Here is a 22,016-nt window from a genome sequence, read left to right as displayed (position 1 = left end):
CTTTCAAACATCGATTAATCTGTTAATTATTTCTATGATAAATCAGCAAATTGGATAATAGCCCAACATAATACAAATAAAATAGGATTTTATTTTCTGTATTTTACATAAAAAGCATGTTATCTCACATCTTAAAACTGAAATTAAAGGCTGTTTAATAAAAGAAAAATGAATAGATTATCTGCAAAAAATATATAAGCCAGTGGGTCTCAACTGGTTATAAAAGTTACAAAAAATGTATTTAAAATCCATCATTGATATCAATATTACTGTACATTTCAGTATTAACTTCACAAGGCCCACAATATGCAAATTTATTAGAAAGACATATGCTGAATAAAAGTTTGAGTGGACGAACAAAACTTCTCTTCCATGTTAAATGCTGATCAGCTGTTCAATTTCTATCTTAACTATATACAATTATCTGGTTAGTTGCATTTTAATATTTGCATTCAGCATTCACACCAAACTAGCAACCATTTTCGGGTCTAAACTGACCTAAAAAGTTGCATAAAGTGTTGTTGATAATCACACTCATTGTCATCTATTCTTATGATTGACTTTTACCGTTTTGATTAGTTGTTGCTGGTCTAGACATAACATATCCATGCTCACGACCATCCTTCAAATCAGGCATCCACTACAGGATTTTTCCAAGCAATCCCACTGTTCTTCCAATGCAAACACACACAAAACTGTAAGAGCTTACAGTAAAACGCCTGGCAGAGTCTAAACTTACTATCATGCACAGCTGAGATGTGACACACAACACACACACACACTCTAATGGCCGTAACAAAGAGAGTTGCTCATGGTGAACGACTGTACAACTCTCAATAGCCTTGTTTGACGTGTATGTGCGTTGAGTATAAAGGAGTGATAGACGACTCATTGGGGATTCCCTCTGATGTTTACACTGGGTTTCCATGTCAACGGAAGACACAGTGAGCCACAATGAGTGGGAGCGTTTCAGAGTGTTTGTGTGGGTCTAGTAAGCAAGAAGGCAAACATCTGTGCTAATGACACCCAGCAATTGTACAGCAAAATTAGTGTGCACATTGTTCAGAAATAATGAAATAACGGAGAGAATGTTTCAAGAAAAAAAGTGCCCCTATTATGCTTTTTTGAATATTACCTTTCATGCAGTGTGTAATATCGCTGAAATGATCTGCTAAGTTTTAAAGATCAAAGAGCATGATAAATACAGTTATTGTCTCCTAAAAGAAAGAACCTATTCTGAAATGCTGAAATGAATCGTCAGCAATTCCAGTCTCACTTCCTGTTACACACCTACATAACATAGTAAAAAATGAGCATAATGCCAACCTATGGTTTTCATTGGCTGCTAGTGAACAACATTTACTTTGACCCTCAAACCCTGTAGTTAAAGCTGAGACTGGAAGAGTTTGGTTGGTGTTGTCGACATGTCGAGGAGACACTATTTTCAGCACTGCAAATCCACTTTGATGCACTTCAAAAGGATGAGGACTCGTGCTGGAATTGATACAGAAAAAATGATGCCATTGTCTCTGTTTGTATCACTGTGTATCAAATGCTGAGGAAGATCAGGAGCTGAAATTCAGATATGGTAATGGGCGTTTCATTTCTAACACACTTTAAGCGGTAGACCAATCACAACAGATATGGTCATATGACCAATCAGAGCAGAGAAAGCTTGTGGAAAGGAGGGGTTTAGAGAGACTGAGTCTTCGAACAAACCGTTTTCAGACTCTTTGAGAAATGAGGTGATGCTGAAATGTATATTATGAGAAACTGTAAGTGTTTTTTGTCCTTGGATACATGTAAACCTGTTGTAGGAGACCTCCAATACAAATTTAGGAACTTTTAATATAGCATAATAGAGGCACTTTGAAAGAACACAATCTTGATTCAAACACCCACACGATCTTATTCCTAATTGACGATTCGCCTATGTAAAAATATGATCACAGCGAGCATTAAAATCTGCGATGGCGCTGAGCCAGAGAAAGCAGTTGTCATGTTTAGGTATGAAACATGACTACCTTGTGAATCGACGCCCCCAAGGCATGGTTGCCACCTTGTGGATAAACTAATTAATGCAAAAAATAAAAATGTGCATGTGCGACCTGCGCATACTCTTCTGATGACGAAATTTGCACCACGCGCACTGTACGCTGACCCTCGCGTACATGTAACTTTGGGCTTAAATCACCTTTTTAAAGTAACTTATCAACTACATCGTTACACCAGTAGGTGGCGACAAGTGACTGTTAAAAAAAAACTTTACACTTTCACTTTCTCCGTAAGTTGAATACGGAAGGCGGTCTGGCAGATGCTAGATATTTTACTTTATAACTTGTCGAATATGGATATTTTTCTGACACAAACGCATCGCTTTGCTTCAGAAGGCCTTTATTAACCCCCTGAAGCCGTGTGGAGTACGTGTTTATGATGGATGGATGTGGATGGAAGCACTTTCTTCAGCTCATACTCGTTGATCATGCTCACTGCCATTATAAAGCTTGGACGTGTCAGGATATTTCTTAATAGAACACATCAGAGAGAATCGTGATCTCTATTTTAAATTTAAAAAAAAATTGTGATTCTCAATTTATCCAGAATCGTGCACCTCTAAGCGCTTCAGAATATCTTACCTTGCGGCCTTCCACCCCGACTAAACCAACAGGACCGGACAGACCAATGTCCCCCTACAAACACAAACAGGCAAACATGATGCACAAACAGTCAGATGCTGTTGTGTGTCTGTGTGTTCCCTGCAGAAGAACATCTACCTTATATTCTAGCAAATAAAGGTCCTTCAGTGGTCAAAAATCCTTATTCTCATCAAGAACAATATTTTTGGCCGATACTAACATTGAGGAATGTGTATCAGAACAAGTGTATGTGTTTTCTCACTTTATCTCCTTTAGGTGCTTTTCCAGGAGAGAGTCCAGGGTCTCCTTTCTTCCCCTGAGAGAAAGAATGACAGAGAAACGAGTGACTGAGAGCGATAATTCATAGAATCGTCTGAAGAAAATGTCAGTGGTGTTTGTCCATGCAAAAGTCACTAGGGCATTGCTATGCGGTTGTTAAGGCCATTTCATCACCTACCAGGCCCAGTCGCTTTGAAAAGTAACAGCACACCTCTTAGCAAACAACACTAAAGATGCTAATCAGATCAAAACAAGGCGGCACTGTTTTGAGCTTTATACATTACAGTAATTAAGGGTTCATGTGTGCATGTACATGTGTGTGTTACAGACATGTGGGAAGTTTGACTCCAGGCCATTACAACTTAACCAAAAGTGTCTTCAAAGGCCGCTTGAAATAATTAAACACAGAAAGCAGAGACCATGCAGTTGAACAAAAACACCCTGCTGAGCTGCTTGGCTGTTTACCACCTTTGTTGCATTTACAGGGATGAAGGGAGCGGACCAATCACGCACCAGGACATCACACGCACACCTAACTTGGAAGAATGTTTAGTGGTCTTGGTTTATAGCCCCTCTTTAATACTACAGCTACACTACATCACACAAACGCTCTTTTCTATATCATGGGAAAGACTTTCCACTAAGTGCTGGGCCTTTCCTGAGTTCAAATAAATCAAAGTGTATGTGTGTGTGTACATGTGTACGACTGCCTGTGTTTCCAAAACCTTGTCCGCAGGGTTTTTCATGCAGCCCAATAGTACCAGCAGGCGGTGCGGTGATGAATATAACAGAAGGCTAAACAGAGGAAGATGAGCAGACCAGTACATGGGATCACACTGCGGGTTATCTGACAGTAAATGTGGGTGTGCTGGTTTTTACCTTCAACCCTGGAGGACCGGGTCGACCTGGCTTGCCATGTGGTCCTGGGGGTCCCTACAGGAAATGACATACATAAAACATACACATTAGGAATGAATAATTAAGCAAAACTGAAAAAGTATTTAATAGTTCACCTACTGTTGAAAAAAAAAAAAAAAAAAAAAAAAAAAAAAGAAAACTGCCCACAGAAATAGTTTATGTAAATGCATGCTATAGCAATCCTGAGAATGCAAATGCATCATACACTTTTGTGTTTATATACTTGCATACTTGATTATGCTTTGGGTATTATTCTGTTCCAGATACAGTGAATAGATCTGAGATGGTTTTTTACCAATTCTTAACATTAAACTTTGACCTTGCATGTGACCCTGACCTTGTTCCGATAGCACTTCTTTTAAACGACTTCCCACTAGAGGTCAGAGGTCACAGTGAGGGTCAAAGTCAATGGGTGTTATTGGAAGGAAACAGCCCATAAGAAAGTCCAACAGATTGAGTTATATCGTGCACAAAGACAAAAACGCAAGCAATGCACGTGTGTTATATATATTATAATATAATATAATATATAATATAATGCCGAATTAATGCATGTGTGTGTTTGGTGGGGGGAGGGGGGCAGTATTATATATCTATTAGGGCTGTTTGATATATTGTATATTGATATATATATATATACTACTGTTTAAAAGTTTGGGGTCAGTAAGATATATATTTTAAAAGAAATTAATACTTTTATTGAGCAATGATGCATTAATCAAAAGTGACAGTGAAGATTATTACATTGTTACCAAAAATATATATTCCAAATAAATGCTGTTCTTTTGAACTTTCTATTCATCAAGAATCACGGATTACACAAAAATGTGAAGCAGCACAACTGTTTTCCAAATTGATAATAATCAGAAATGTTTCTTGAGCAGCAAATCAGCATATTAGAATAATTTCTGAAGGATCATGTGACACTGAAGAGTGGAGTAATGATGCTGAAAATTCAGCTTTGACCACAATAAAATATATTCAAATAGTTAATATTTCACATTATTACAGTTTTTGCTGTATTTTTAATTAAATGCAGCCTTGGTGAGCAGATGAGACTTCTTTCAAAAACAAAAAATCTTACTGACACCAAACTTTTCAAAGGTATATTTTATATTATATATAAATATTAGTGCTGTCAAACGATTAATCGCATTAAAAATAAAAGTTTGTCTTTTATATATTATATGTGTGTACTGTGTATATTTATTATGTATATATAAATACACACACATACACAATATATTATATTTATATATAATATAAATGATATATTTCTTAAATATATACATGCATATGTGTGTATTTATATATACATAATAAATATACACAGATATAATATGTAAAAGACAAACTTTTATTTTGAATGCGATTAATCGTTTGACAACAAATAATGCAAATAATGTAGGCTGACTTTACTGAAAGTCTTCTTTGTTCTAACAAGCAAACACACACACACACACACACAAATAAATAACATAGACATTTAACATGAAAAGGGTGCCGGCCGAACAAGGCCTAGCAGTCAGACTTTATAACACATGCTCTAAAATACTTCACACCAGCACAAACACACAGAACAGAGAGTGACCTCACGGCGGTCCTTTGACGTATGGACACATACATGTTGACTAAGGTTGCTAAAACAACACATCGCACCCATGTGATCCTGTCAACAAAGGTCAGAGTTCAAGCAAAGTCTTGTGGGTCTATGGCTCTCTGTGTTTGATTGTGCTACAAGATTCTTCACAAGTACTCTATATTCAAAGGGACAGAACACCCAAAAATGAAGAATCATCTGTGTATTATATATGTGAGATGAGCTACATTTCAAACCCATAAGACTTTTGTTCATCTCTGAAACATAAATGAAGATATTTTTAATGAAATCTGAGATTTCTGTCCCTCCATTGAAAGTCTATTCACCCAAAACTCTTACACTTCAAACAAAGATCGTAAAATAAACCAATATGAATCATAAGGTTTAATCCAAGTCTTCTGAAATGACAAGGTCACTTTATATGATGAACAGATTTAATTTAGGCTTTTAATCACATATAAATATTGATCAGCGAACATAAACAGTTTTGAGTGACAGAAATCTCTCAGAATTCATTAAAAATATCTTCATTTGAGTTCTGAAGATGAACAAAAGTCTTACGCACATAGAACGACAAGGCTGAGTAAAATGATAACAAAATTTTCATTTTTGGGTGAACTAACCCTTTAATACTTTGTAAACTAGGTGCAATTGTAGTTGTGATTTTGTAATTTCATAAAAAAAAAAAAAAAAAAACACTAATGACAAAACAGATGGAAATGAGTAATAAAAGACGAAAAGGCAAATGAATGAGTGCGAAAGTCAATGTGACAGATGGATCCGGAGGGGCGGTTTGTATATTGTTCTGAGGTCAGATTGACCTGCTGACCAGACAAAACCCAGACACGCACACTAAAAAGGACCAATAAAACACAAATACACTAGGGCGAACAGTGTGTGAGAGATTTTATAAGGCACTGCATTTTACACACTTCCTGTTTATATCTGAGGTCGAAGGTCAATGGCTCTTTTAGTCTAACACACACATGCACACTCACCCGAGGTCCTCTCGTCCCGGGCTGCCCTGGTTTCCCTGGAGGTCCTGGAATTCCCTGTAAAACACAAGACAAGAGCGTACTTATGAATCAAACATGTTCTCGCTGCATAGGTGTGCTAATAGTGCTGCAAGGCCCTGTTTAAAAACTAAACACTGCGAAGAGGAAACAGGAAGCCATTTGAGGGAATTTCCTTTTTCTGATAATGAGCTATAGACTTACAGATGACCTGTGGATCCTGTATCCCATGGTGTGTGTGTGTGTGTGTGTGTGTGTGTGTGTGTGTGTGTGCATATTATGTGCGTTTATGAAAGATCCCTGTGGTCCTTTTCTGAAGCTTAGAAGGTGTGTACCAATCCCAAAATCCTACAGTTCTCAGATTGCACCATTTTGTGCCCCTATTCTGAGTATTGTGAGTATGACAGAATTAAGACAAGAATATATAATTTTTTTTTTAATAGAATCTCTGATCTATCGAACTGTCCATTTTAGTAAATCAGTACAAAACACTGATTAATTTATTTTAGGGAAAAATATTTTTTCAAATATTTCATATATATATATATAAAAAAATTTAAAAATATATTTTAATAATTAACTTATTTCTAAAATAAATATCCAAAAATACATTTTTAAATATTTCTATTCATAAAATAAGTAATATTTTACATATTAATATAAATTACTTATAAAATAAATATTTATAAATTAAACATTTTATTTATTAATACAAATAATTAACTTATTTACAAAATATTTTACATATATATTTCCATTTATAAAATAATTCATATTTTATTTATTAATATAAACATTTATAAAATACAATACAACATTTTATTTTAACAACAACAACAATAATAATAATAACACAATAATAATTTATTTTTAAACAATATTTTTTTTTTACATTTTATTTATTAATATAAATGATTTATTTACAACATATTTTATGTATATATTTCTATTTATTAAATAATTAATATTTTATTAATATAAATCATTTATAAAACAAATATAATTTAAAAAAATATTTTATAAATATGCATACAAATAAAATAAGAAATATTTTAATTTTAACAACAACAATAAAGACAACTATTTATCTTTAAATAATATTTTATTTATTAACATAAATTATCTGTGCAATTAGTACAAAATATTTTTGTCTTCATAATATTTTATCCAAACATATTTCTATCAAAATATTTGTCTCTGAAATTATCTAATTAAAATGGGTTGCGAATGCTGTTTAATGTAAATTTTTACTGTATTTCAGTATTTTAGTTAAACATTTAACAGTTAAATTAAACATTCTTAATCTGCTTGGCAACAATATGCTATTTGGTCCAAAAGGTGGTTCCTCCTACTGAATAAAAGCACCTATTTAAGCCATTTCAGAGCAATAACATGCCGTACATATCAAATATCATCAAATGGCCAAAAACATCACAAGTTTTCCGGTAATCTCTCTCAGCTCTATCGCTCAACCAGTATCATATATATCAACATAGTTGTTGAAAAAGAGGATCAGTTGGGTTCTCCCTCCTCAGGCCCACCTCCACCCCCTAGAGCAGTGCCACGCGGCACGGGATGAAAGACTTCCATTGAGCGCGGCTCTCACAGAAGATGAGTGTGTGAGCTTGTGTGTGTTTATGTTAAGAATCTCAGAGCTCTAGAACTATGGCTCTGTTGATGGAGGAGGGGGGATGGTGCTTTCTCACCCACATACATGTACACAGCCCCCCCGCCAACCGCTATGTACGTGCTCAACCACCGACAAAGTCCTGAATGAACACTGAGATCTTCCCATGATGCAACATTGCTTTCAAACCGTGCTGTTTGTGATCAAAATAGCATACTACCATACAGCTGTAATTTCTATTTCTGCAGTATAAGTATGCAAATTTCCTATGAAATACCATATCACACAATGCAATACACTCAACTTCTGTTTCTAGTGTGCAGTACTTAATTTACACATCACAGATATGTCCTAACCAGACGTGATGTGATAAGATTCCAGTGACAAGCAGTTTGTCTGTCCACACCAGATGCAACGTGACTACGAGACGCGTCAAAATCAATCAAAAATCACAGCCAATCAGAAGAGTGCATGGGCGGAGTCTCTCTGCAAGTGCACTGCACTCGCAATGAAAATCAAATTAATGTATATTACAGCTTTTTACCATTATTAAAAATACATTCCATTAATTTATTTTCAAGATCTGAGGTGAATCGGGAATTGGGTCTCCTTTAGGACTCAGGCGGTAATGCCTGATCAAAAGTTATCATGATGTCTTGACTAATTATAACCTATTTCAATATTGTATGATGTTTATTACACTAAGTGCACAAACAACATGCTTGAAATATAAAATGAATGCCTATGAATTGCATAATAATACAAACTGGAAACACAACCATGCCTAAAAATGGCATTTTTGTTTAAGGATAAGGATTGTTGCAACATAATATGTTCTGTATAAGTAATTTAATATAAATTTTACATGATAATAGCAATGTGGTATAGTATATAATATTACTATTATAATTTTTAACAAATGAAATGTCATGCTAAGTACACACAAACATCATTAATTTGAAACATGTAATTGGGAACTATATTGGAAGCAAAAAACATACCTAATATGATATAAGCTAAGCTAGCAGGCTAATATGATAGATGTATGCTATTTGCAAGTACATAAGCTAACTAAAAAACAGTAAGAATGAGAAATGCTTGATTTCACAACCTAAAGGTTCAGTTATATACTAGTATGTGAACCATGTAATTTAAAAGACATTGATGCATTATAATGCATTTTAAATAATGATATAAATCATAACGTGATTTTGCAGGAATTATAATCAGGCGCTAAAAATACTAGCCATTAAAAGTCTGTTGAACCAATAGGATCACTTGGGGTCCTAAAGGAGACCCGGTTACCACACTGAAAGGCACTCACTAAATTAAACATGCAAAATACCAGGGTGAGTATCGTTAACTAAAACTGAAACTATTAAAACCATTTTTATTAACTGAAATAAAACGAAAATAAAACAAATTTTGAAAAACTTGCCTTTGTTTGAAAAACTTGCCTTCCCTTAGATTAAATATTGCCTTGGCAACTAACTGAAAGTTTAAGCATTTTAATTACTAACTAACTAACTAACTAACTAACTAAATAAATAAATAAAAACTGAAATAAAAATAAATTCAACCTAAATAGTAAAATAAATAAAAAACTAACAAAAAAAAATGACAAAAGTAAAATGATAAAATTAAAGTGAAAACAAAAATATTCATATTAATAAAAACTACAATAGCATATAAATACTAAAATAAAACTGCAAAATATAGAGTGGTGGAACTATGATGCATTTTTGTAGGCCAAAACCCGGAAGAAAGTTAGCATTTTAGCACTTCTGGTTCCATCGCCCTAATGGGTTTTTGGTTAAATGGCTGAAATACGGTCTGTGGTGAACTCGAGATACTTTCACGTTTTATTCTATGACATAAAATACATCAGTATTAACCTACCCATGATTTCCTTAAGCTTGACGGTTGCTAACAAGTGGCTAAATCGGACTACAGAGGCTGTCACGGACATTAAACTTCATCATGCCAAACAGGTAAAATCAGCCTAGTTATGCTTATAACTGCGCTCTTACAAACTATTCTAATTCAAACTTTCAGGGAAAATGTTTTTAGATAAAGGCTGAAAGAGCTGTCGGAAACTTATGCTGGTGACGCTGAAATCATGCGACCATGCTGTAGTCCGCTTATAGCCTACCTTTAGCTTTTTGCTTCTGGCAACTGCACTTAGTTGTGTTCATCTGTGATAATTATCTTGATGGACAAAACATAAAAGTATCTTATTACTTATTTTTTGCGATAATGGAAAAATCCTATTGGGTTTTTGTCATGGAACCAGCGTGACGGCAACTGCCGACTGGACTACAAAGTGACGTCATAGTTCCACCGCTCTATAGTAGTGACAAAAACAGCATACTACTATTGACGCTAATTTAAAAAAATTAGTAGACAGTAAAAAGCACATACTGCACAGTATTTAGTAAGCAGTAGCATTTCATTCTAAACAAAGCTAGATTGATGCTAGCAGTGTTTTTTAAGGGTTATTGTATATTTAAGTAGCGCTAAAGATAGTGGCTGCAGCTCATTATCTTTGAGTAAACCATGTACTGCCGCTCGGGGCTGTAAGTAATTGCAGACTAAGAGAACGTGTGCATGTGTAATTGAGAGAATCGCCGGGTGTGTTCCTGGAGTTTTAGTGAAGTACCTGCAGAATGCGTCTTTATGGTGGATGATGGGGGCTTTTGGGTAATTATCCTGTGGTAATAACAGGGAACATTCTCTTGGGTGCTACACACACACATACCTGTGAGCCTCCACTAAATTACACATGCACACACAGCGTGATTGCCTAAGGGTTGGAGGTAACCACAGCGATGCGCAGACATAAACAGACACAAGTTAAAATGGGTCATTGTTCAAGATGTGGGCCATTTTGTCAAGTTCAGTCAGCTATTTTGGAAAATGCCCTCTAGAGAGTCTGAGTATGATGATGTCAGCACAGACTTCTCTTTGAACATCCTTGTTAACTGAACTGTTCCCAAGAGATTTGCCCTACATCATTTGCCTGTTTTTCCTCCTGAAAATGTTGCTGCACCTACAGGACTTTAAAGACGTCGAAGTCCTACTGTTTAAATACGGCTGACTCAAATTTAACACAGGACTTGTAATAACTCACTTATCCTTATTTGTTTTTGGGTCACAGGTTAGGTGGTTCCTTTTGAAATTTTGTCTCTTAAAATCTTGGTTCAAGAGTTTACAATTCATTTGATTGAAATCCCATGCATAGTTTTCCGTGGATGGAACAGGATTCCGTGCTTGTAAAGTTCTGTGTGAGTGTCTTAGTGACTGATAAAATGTTGACCACTTCCCCTGACCTTTGACATCGCTCAATGGCTTTCAAACTCAAAGTGAGTCAACCAGTGTCCTTGTAATCAGTCCAAACCAATATAAATCCACAACAAAAATATATATTTTTTAAATTTGTACCACCACAAAAGTCATTTTAAGGTGCAAACTTCTCTCTGGACAATAAAATATAACATGTTTGAATATATAAAATATGAACATACACTACTGTTCCAAAGTTTGGGGTCAGTATGTTTTTTGTTTGTTTGTTTGTTTGTTTTTGGAGTTTTTTTTTTTTTTTTTTTAGAAATGAATCCTCAGAAAGGATGCATTTAATTGATCAAAAGTAAAAACATTTATAACATTACAAAAGATTTCTATTTCAAATAATGCTGCTCTTTTGAACAGGAATAAATTACATTTTAAAATACACAAAAACAGAAAACCGTTATTTTAAAATGTAATAATATTACATTTTTTACTCTATTTTTTATCAAAGGCAGCCTTGGTGAGCAGAAGAGACTTTTGACAAAATAAATGACAAAAACATTTAAAAATTTTACCGACCCCAAACTTTTGAATAGTACTGTACTGTATATATACAGCTTTTATTGCTGCAAGTAAAAATGGCACCTCATTGATCAATATGCACACTGCCCCTTAAAACAATATTACACTGTCTTAACCAGGCTTGACAAGGGATAAAAACAATCTCTTCTGTTAAAGCTAGGTTTAAAGGTGCCCAAGAACGTTCTTTCACAAGATGTAATATAAGTCTAAGGTGTCTCCTGAATGTGCCTGTGAAGTTTCAGCTCAAAATACCCCATAGATTTTTTTAAATTAATTTTTTAACTGCCTATTTTGGGGCATCATTAACAATGCACTGATTTACACTCGACGCCGCCCCTTTAAGACGCGTGCTTCCTGCCACACGAGCTGTCAACTATATTACAGCGCATTTACAAAGTTCACACAGCTAATATAACCCTCAAATGGATCTTTACAAGATGTTCGTCATGCATGCTGTATGCATGCTTCGAATTATGTGAGTAAATTATTTATTTGGATGTTAAAAGTTTTATTCTGAGTGAATCTGAGGCTGGGCTCCGTGGCTAATGGCTATTGCTACACTGTTGGAGAGATTTATAAAGAATGAAGTTGTGTTTATGCATTATACAGACTGCAAGTGTTGATGAAAATAACGACAGTCTTGTCTCCGTGAATACAGTAAGAAACGATGGTAACTTTAACCTCATTTAACAGTACATTAGCAACATGCTAACAAAACATTTAGAAAGACAATTTACAAATATCACTAAAAATATCATGATATCATGGATCATGTCAGTTATTATTGCTCCATCTGCCATTTTTCGCTGTTGTTCTTGCTTGCTTACCTAGTCTGATGATTCGGCTGTGTGCAGCTCCAGACGTTAACTGGCTGCCCTTGTGTAATCCCTTTGATAATTGTTGGGAACATCATGGGCTGGCATTATGCAAATATTGGGGCGTTCACCCCGACTGTTACGTAACAGTCGGTGTTATGTTGAGATTCGCCTGTTCTTCGGAGATCGTTTAAACAAATGAGATTTATATAAGAAGGAGGAAACAATGGGGTTTGAGACTCACTGTATGTCTTTTCCATGTAATGAACTCTTGTTATTTAACTGTGCCAGCGTAAATTCAATTTTTGAATCAAGGGCACCTTTAACAGTTTTGTAGAGGCTAGCAATACCAAGTTCGCTTTAAAAGCATGAGATCCCACCCTTCCTTCGGAGCTCTACAAAGCCACACCTACTCCAAAACACATGAACGCGCACAGCCAGAGCAGAGTCTGCAAAGCGTCACAAGAGACGGCGTTAAATTACCTCATGTCACAAAGCACATAACATTAATAATGAACGACTCCTGACTGCTGCAGATTCATTTCAGCGTTGATAGTGTTGCCATAGAAAAGCATAAATCTGAGTCTGAGAATGTGAACAACTCCATAATGGGTTGCCGTAGTTTTGGTTCAGGAGGAACTGTAAAAGGCGGCTGCTGTTTGTTTGTGGCACTCGGTGACTGACGTCTGTCTACAACTCTGCAAAGCCTCATAAAACGCGCTAATGACGCGTGATGTCTGTGCCAGAAGGGTGCGCACAGGTATGCAAACAGTAGCTTTAATCTTACGTTTTTGCCCTAAGCAGCTATAATCACGACCAGCAATGGGATATTTAGTCAGTCAGTTGTCTTCTATTTGTATTGTACCTTGCTAGACACCCCCACTTACAGCGATATTTAATTGCTCCAGATCTAACAGCATTTTCGCTTTCAGTGTGGACAGACAACATACTTGCTGGAAACGTCTGATATTTTATCAGAAAAGTAGGATTATGTGATGTTGCAACAAAATTTCCTCTCTTCTGTATATCTTTGTATGTGTTACTATGGGTGGAATATCCTCCTTATGTGCCCATTTTTACCTACAGACATATGATGCACTATCAAGGCTTTATCAAACACAAGCCACGGGCCTGATAACACACAAACTCACACAGACACCAACAATGCAGCTCTCCTACCATTTTCCCGGGATCCCCTTTTTGTCCTGGCGGTCCAATCAGAAGTGAAAAGTGTGTTGGCTCCACCTCGAAGCTCTGGAAATCGTAGAAATCTGGGAGAGTAACGGTTTGGACAGCAAACCTTGGAGTGCGTGGTGTGACGTAATGCATTTTAGGTTTGTCAGGATTGACTTTGGGGGTTTCAAGAGTTTTTGGTGGTTTGTTTGGTGCAGCGGTGGTGAACAGAGTGGATTTGGGTGTTGGAAGGTTCTTTTTGGGTGTGGGGTTTGGGGCAAAGGTGGATTTTGGGGATGGTGGTGTGGTGTATGGTTTGGATTTGGGCTGGAGTGGCCCAAGTCTTTTGGGGGCGGTCGGTTCCGGGTCTAACAATGGTTTTAGAACGGTATTTTGTTTCTTGTTAGGACTGATAGGTTGAGCACCAGTAGAAGTATTCTTTGTAGGGTTGATCTTGGTGGGCTTTGGTGCAAGTGTTGGTTTCTTTGCCGTGGGTTTTACAGCTGTTGGTTTGGAAGCTTTCGGTGGCGTAGTTTTGGGTCCAGTTGTTTTTGAACTTCCAAGTTTGGAAGAGGTTGGTCGAGCAATCGTGGGCTTTGGTTCCAAAGACTTTGTTCCGCTAAATTTTGGAGATGTTTTTCCTGGAGTGGGTTTGGATCCAGCTGGTTTGGTGGGGGTAAGCCAGACCGCAGGTTTTGAGGCAGTCGGCTTGGGTGTCCTGAGAGTAGGTTTGGGGGTGACAGAATTTAAATATCCCCAAGATAAAGGAGGTTCAAGTCCTGTTTGCATCAAGGAAAGGGGTGGAGGTGTGGTAGAGGAAGGCTTAGGTCGTACACCATCGTTCATTCTCGCAGCAGAAGAACCTACTGCACCATTTATGGATGTCCAAAGGAAATTAGTGGGAGTGAAAGTGAAAGTGCGATTAGGTGGTAATGTGTGGGCCAATAGTGGTGGGGCATGTCGGGATGGGAGGGGAAGTAGAGCAGGAGGCGCTGGCCTGTAAGTGTCATTTTCTCTGCACTGCCTACGGATGGCGCTGCAATAATTCTGCTGGGCTTGTGCTGAGGGAACTACGTCAAACTGACAAACCGCCCCCTCAAAGGGTACCGCACCCGGAAGCAAAGCGCTGCTGCCGCCCAAGCGGAATGTTCCACGAGGGTTCAGACGTTCAGGAAGTATGGGGAGTTTCTGTGTAACTCCGCCGTTGCTCTCTGAGCAGGGAGAGTGTAGGGTCACTGATTGCCCGTTTAGAACGAAGGCTAGATGATGCCAACGTCCATCATGGAGGTTGTATGGGAAGACCGCGGCATTCCCAGGGCCGGCGTGAAGCGTTAACTTGCCGGGCGAAATTTCCAGCCCGAGCTGAATCCGACTCCCAGATAGGACAGAGAAGAGAAATGCTGAGTTTAAGCGGTGAGATCGGACGCTCAGGATAATAGTGCAGTTCCAGAAGAGTTCTGGTGGGAACACAGAGCGTGTCGCAGTGGTAACTCGTGCCCGTGTCGTGAGGATGACTCCAGAGCGGAGGGAGATGACGCCAGCGGGAACGGTGCGAGAACCGAGCTCAGCACGCAGAGCCAACCGCTGCAACACGTCCACATCTGCAACACAAACCCAAACACGTTTTAATACATATTCACAGTTAAACATATATAATTTATTTGATTTAATAAAAATATTAAATATTTTAAATATTTTTTATTTAGTATTTTGTCATTTGCACACATGTGAACACATTCACTTTGATTTCATGGCATCTTTAGGAGGTCCATGGCTCCGCATTACATCATTTTAATGTGCTAATTCAGTTTTGTGCCATCTGTGTTAAAATATAGCAGGAAAACATCATATGAGGCTAAAAAGAAGCAGTGAGTTAACAGCTGCATGTCTGTATCTGATGCCAAAACTCTAGTGCTAAAAACTGGCGTTTGACAAGGAAAATCTGTGAACTTATCACAGTAAACTTGTGCGTGTATGTTTCACTTGGGTCAGCGTTGGCTTCACAAGGCCAGGGAAGAGCCAAATGTATGAGAACAGCCCCAGGAACTACTTCATTCACACAATAGTACACTGTCTGAATGATGTTTTTTTCTTGCGTAAATGAGCATCTGTTTGTGTTTCACACCCATATCATAAATCAACAGTCAGAAAAACTGTGAAGGACTATCAGTGGTTTTGGGACTGGGCATGTACCTGTGGTGCCTGTGTTGTCATGAAGTTGTTTTTAAGTGGCTCCAAAGTAATTAGTCAAATGGCATTTACAGATAATGATGATAATGAAGAGCAAAGATGGCAGAAATCAGATTGCGTATTTCTGAGAAGCATCCTAGAACCTTGACCAATCCACCTGATTTAAGTAAGTGTGCACAGACAACATACACTGAACATGTATTAATTAGATTAAGCTATTTATTTCATTGCTTTGTATTATTTAAAAAAAAATAGCGTATTTTATCAATAGTTCTCTTGAATGAATGAAAAAGTTTGCTGAGCTTGTCACAATGCATTTTGAGACTGATTTATCCATGATGCATGTGATGCTTCCTCATAAATAAACTGGCCAATTTTAGGTTTTAATCTTAGAATACAGCACAATTATTATGTAACATGCACAATGAAAACTCTCATCTGAGATGTACAATATATACTGTGTATATATATATATATATATATATATATATATATACAGTATATATATACACATACATACATATATTTATGTGTGTGTATATATATATAATTTATATTACATATAAATATAAATATTTTATATATAGATCTAATATATTTTTGTTAAATATATACATGCATGTGTATTTATATATACATAATAAATATACACAGTACACACACATAATGTAAACACAAACTTTTTATATATATATATATATATATATATATATATATATATATATATATATTAGTGATCGACCGATGTATCTGTTTACCGATATTTTTCCCGATATTTAAGCATTTTTCCATAATCGGGTATCGGTTTTGTAATATCGGATTCGCCGATTTACGGCGCCATCTTGTGGGCTTTTTGAGATTTCCGCCATTGCAGCCCGGGCGTCTGAGGAGATCAGTCAACAACAACTCAGTGCACAGGTAAAGTATGTTCTACTTGGTTTGCTTTAATTAATCAACTTTATTTAACATAACAGACATGCACAAATGAGATCTGAGACATAAATTCCTGATATAGTTAATTTATGCAGCTTGTTTCTAAACAATTGAGACGAACTCATTGAGTCACGTAGTGTAATTCGTCATGTCCTGTCCCAATAAAGACGTAACTTTACATGAATTAAATAAAACAGACATGAATAAGTGCATGTTGAAAATAAAAGCGCTGAATTTAATTCTCTATCTGTTGTATTTGCTCACCATTAGTCTAGAAGAAAAAGTTCGTTCATATTGCTTAGCAACTGACGGATGATCAGGAGGCTTAAGCACGGCCACTGAATGAAACTTTTGACAAGATTATCTTGTTTAAACACCCTAGATTATATTATCATTTACTACATAACAATTATTTCGCTAATACACATATAAATATAGCCTACCGCTTTGTGGAAATTAATTATTTATTATCTCCATGCGCGATCGCGGTTGATTAAGTTATAGTCAAACAGCACTTTGTCAGTTGGCATTTCATGATTTAACGTTAGATTAAATTTAGATCATAAAATGCCAACTGACAAGTGCTGTTTAACTTTATATAGTCTCGGAAAAAGTTCGTTCATATTGCTCAGCACCTGAATGGGTTGATGATCAGGAAGCCTCAAGCACGGCCACTGCATGAAATTTTTGACAAGATTATCTCGTTTAAACACCCTAGATTATATAATCATTTGATTTACTACATAACCATTATTTAGTTAATAAATATAACGTTTTTTTTTTTTGTATGCAAGGAGGGAGTGATTGTTATAAATAAAATGGTTTGTTCAGCTCATTTGTGTTGTAATAATTGTCAAAAACAGAAGTATAACAGTAAATAAATATCGGTTCTGCATATCGGTTATCAGGTACATAAACATGCAAATAATCGGTATCGGTATCGGTTATAAAAAATCAATATCGGTCGATCACTAATATATATATATATAAATAGATAGGTTAAGCCAGCAGATGAACTTAATGAACTCTCATTGCTGCCAGAACGGATCTTAATGCCTGTCATCTTCGGTTTGAATCTGTAGATTTATTATAACATTATTCCCAGGTGTTTTCATATGTGTGTTACTGTTGAGTTCAGCATGAATCAGCAGTCAAGAGGGAACATGATGTCATTTTTTCTATAAAACAGACATGCACTCACACACTCATTCATGTACAAGGGGTTATAGGATATGCTTTACTGAGGGAGAAAAAGTTCTCAGAACTGAGCAATGTTTGGCAGGAGAAAAGGTAAAATTCGGGTAAGGAAACTCATACATATGTGAGAGAAAGGGGGTTTGTGTTTCATGAATCAGGGTATAAAGTTTAACATTGTAAAACTTTCCAAACTTAGTGGAAAGTGTAAGAACATGAAACTGCAATAATTGTGCAATAATTCAGTGACCTCAAAACCACCATTTCCAATGCAATCACACACATGCAAACAAATGTTGCATGTTTATATCTTTCACATCTTACCTTCAAAGAGTATTTGGGTGAATCCAAAAGAAGTACAATAAAGTAGAATACACAGAAGAAGAGCTCTCCTAGAGACACAGAGAGAGAAAGACAGAGTTACTCATTTGAATTTCCACTATTTTGTGGGCAGCAGAGTTAGATGTTGAATCAGACCTTTACATAACAGAAGCCACTTGTCAAAACATCATCATTACAATGGAGGTACACATTTCAGGCTTCTTGCACTGGCCTCGACCCAAACAAGCGGAAAATTTTACTGGCAAAACCATCTTTCCGGAGTGAGTGGAATGAACCATCAAACTGATGGATGATGCCGGCCGGTTAAATGTAGTTCCATGTTTATAGTGAATGAAAACATTGTGCGTGTTCTTAGTTTCTTTTCTTTCATTTGAAAAATGGTTAAAATATGCATATAAATATATACTTAAGAAGTAGAAGTAAACTGCTATTCAAAAGTTTGGGATCGGTAAGATTGTTAATGTTTTTAAGCTGCATTTATTTGATTAAAAAAAAAAAACAGTAATATTGTGAAATATTATTACAATTCAAAAGAACTGTTTTCTATTTGAATATATTTTAAAACGTAATTTATTCCTGTGATCAAAGCTGAATTTTCATTATTCAGTGTCACATGATCCTTCAGAAATCATTCTAATATGCTGATTTGGTGCTCAAAAAAACATTTATTATTACAATCAACATTAAAAACAGTTGTGTACATTTTTTTCAAGATGAATAGAAAGTAAGAAAAAACAATTTATCTGACATGGAAAGCTTTTGTAACAGTATAGACCATCATTAAAAAGTTTGGGGTCAGTAAGAATTTTTTTCTTCTGGAAGGAAATTAAAGAAATTAATACTTTTAATCAGCAAGGATGCTTAAATTGATCAAAAGTGACAGAAAAAAATGTACACAACTATTTTTAATGTTGATAATAATCAGAAATGTTTCTTGAGCAGCAGATCAGCATATTAGAATGATTTCTGAAGGATCATGTGACACTGAAGACTGTAGTAATGATGCTGAAAACTCAGCTTCGATCACAGGAATAAATTACATTTTAAAATACATTAAAATAGAAAACAGTAATTTTAAATTGTAATAATAGTTCACAATACTGCAGTTAACATTAAACAATCCTTTCAACTCCTTTCAAACTTTTTAACTGTAGTGTACAGTGTAAAAAAAATGATTTTTATTTTGAGATGTGCTAAATATCACATTTAACAAATGTATAACTGAATGTCAGATGACAGCAAAGGTAATCCAAAAAATAATCTATAAAAAATATCTAATACTCACCGATAAAATACCCTTATAATACTGGTGTACCTTAGCAAACAACACTAATACTAGTGAAAAATGTTCGACTTTACGTGTGACGATACAACAAAGGAACCTCAGATGTAGTTTTTGCCAGACTGACCCTGTTGAACTTTGACCTCTGAACTCTAACCTCTGATTTCACAGGCGCATGAAAGAGGAAGTGACCCACAAGGGAAGGATTTCAATTATGATTGGCAGGGTAGCCAGAGCGCTCCAAACCCCCACTGTGTATGCAGACATGTTTGTGTGAGTGTGTGCCTTCGCCTGACAGCTGCTTTAAACATTACCTGGTGACCACAAAACACACACACTTTTATCTGTCATGCACACACACGCGGCCCTAGACTCCCCCAGGATCCCCGTACCTGAGTCAGGAAGTGAAGCGTCTCGCCGCAGAGTTTCTCAGCCAATCAGAACGGCAGAAACACCGGCCAGGCTGACCTCACATTTAGTGAGCCACCACAAACAGATGAGTGAGAAACAGTGTGTGTGTGTGTGTGTGTCGCAGCTGAATGTGCTCTTTCTATTGTGTATGTGTGTTTGTATTCACTGCAGAGAATTACTCATGTATGTGTCAAGCATCTCTTGAGTCTCATAAACACTCTGTGAGTGAATATTTGTGTATTGCAATAACAGAAATCTTATCTATCGGATTTAAATTTTTAATTTTCAAGGAAAACGCATGGGAACATGGGAAATGAGCTGACAGATTCACTCTCAGAGATGCTAAAATGTCCAATAAGCAGATTTAGAAGAGAAAATGAACATGAATGTGTAAGTTTGGGCACAAACTTGACCGCAGAAGTGAGTAAAATCAGACAAAACCATTTTGAGACATCCAAGGACGTTGCCAGTTGGAAAAATTATAAAATAAAATAAATACTCATTATAATTAGCTTATATAAGATCATTAGAAGTCTGTGGTATGTCTTCATTTAAAGTAAAAGTGTGTGTGTAGTGTCAATAGTGTATTTAGCTCTCATGTTTCCCTTTTTCCATGCAGGCATACAGTTATTTAGTGAGTGGAATTTGCTCTATGGTAGCAACCACATGTACACACAAATGGGTAAACTCACACACACACTATGTACACAGACGACTAAAAAGCCCCATCCTTGCATACAACAAGCCTTCTTTTTCTCTCTCTTACTTCAGTAATAGAAGAGTGGAAAATTCCTTCCATTCGGCACACAGTGATAGACATTGATGAGGAAGAACATGACCCCTGCTCTACAACTCCATCTTTCTCCAATTCACTTTTCCCTTTTAGGCGCAAAATACAAGTTTATGTTAAATATATACGTGTATATGTAGCAAACAAGCATATATCTCTCACAGAGGGGATCCAAAATCATTATATTCCTGTCAGGTTTGGAGTTGGTGTTATGTAGGGCGCACCCTGGCGGACAGTGGCGGAAGTGCAAGGTATCCGGTTACAGGCCGCTCGGTTTAAAACGGAGAAATCACCAAACGAACAGCGGTAGAGCTCAGAACAGACCGCACAAGATGCACTAAATCAGACGAACCATATATATAACTATGAAACGGATAGTTGATTGCTCAATTCAGCGTTTCAGTAGTGCTAAAATACATAATACAGCTCTGACGGGAAACACCTGTTCACCAGCTACTGTATATATCACTGCGCGCCTCAGTTACACCTCAGGGACTACATCTTTTAGCGGAAGCCCCACAGTTGCCTAATCAAATAACGCTTAATGGACATGTGTGTCCTTAGATATGATATTATGACGTCTATAATTGATCACAAAACTACAATTTCTATTCAGATTCAAGTTTGCTGGAAGTGGTTCAAGTGGTTCATTTCCAAGATTGACTTTTCCCCTAGTTTTCCCCTAGTTTCGTTTTTTATTTATTCACTTTAAGGGACTTTTTTTTCTTGCTGTCCTGCCCTAGATATGAGCAATGCATTTGGGTAACTATCATAAATGTGGTTTATTGGCTGTCAGAATGGTATTTAAAGCACACACCATAAACAGCCATACAATGACCAAAGTCACAGAAAGCACACTTAAAACTCTTCACAGCTCTGTAAAACCTGTTGAGTATTTCATACATGATGAAACATTTGCTTGTCTTAAACTCTAACAAACTTT

General features: G+C 36.4%; 1 protein-coding gene across 1 annotated transcript in view; it reads right to left on the bottom strand.

The window, feature by feature from the left end:
• Positions 1 to 22,016, bottom strand: part of col27a1a (collagen, type XXVII, alpha 1a) — a 67,525-nt gene that overhangs the window by 43,685 nt on the left and 1,824 nt on the right. Inside the window, exons 2-7 of the mRNA XM_048165763.1 lie at positions 18,573 to 18,640; positions 13,938 to 15,532; positions 6,432 to 6,485; positions 3,795 to 3,848; positions 2,899 to 2,952; positions 2,637 to 2,690 (exon numbers count right to left, since the gene is read on the bottom strand). Coding sequence (XP_048021720.1) covers positions 2,637 to 2,690; positions 2,899 to 2,952; positions 3,795 to 3,848; positions 6,432 to 6,485; positions 13,938 to 15,532; positions 18,573 to 18,640 — 1,879 coding nt within the window. The remainder of the gene's footprint in view (positions 1 to 2,636; positions 2,691 to 2,898; positions 2,953 to 3,794; positions 3,849 to 6,431; positions 6,486 to 13,937; positions 15,533 to 18,572; positions 18,641 to 22,016) is intronic.

The sequence above is a fragment of the Megalobrama amblycephala genome, linkage group LG18 (genome assembly GCF_018812025.1).
Source record: "Megalobrama amblycephala isolate DHTTF-2021 linkage group LG18, ASM1881202v1, whole genome shotgun sequence".
Classification (NCBI taxonomy): Eukaryota; Metazoa; Chordata; class Actinopteri; order Cypriniformes; family Xenocyprididae; genus Megalobrama; species Megalobrama amblycephala.
This window is presented reverse-complemented; position numbering and strand designations above follow the sequence as displayed.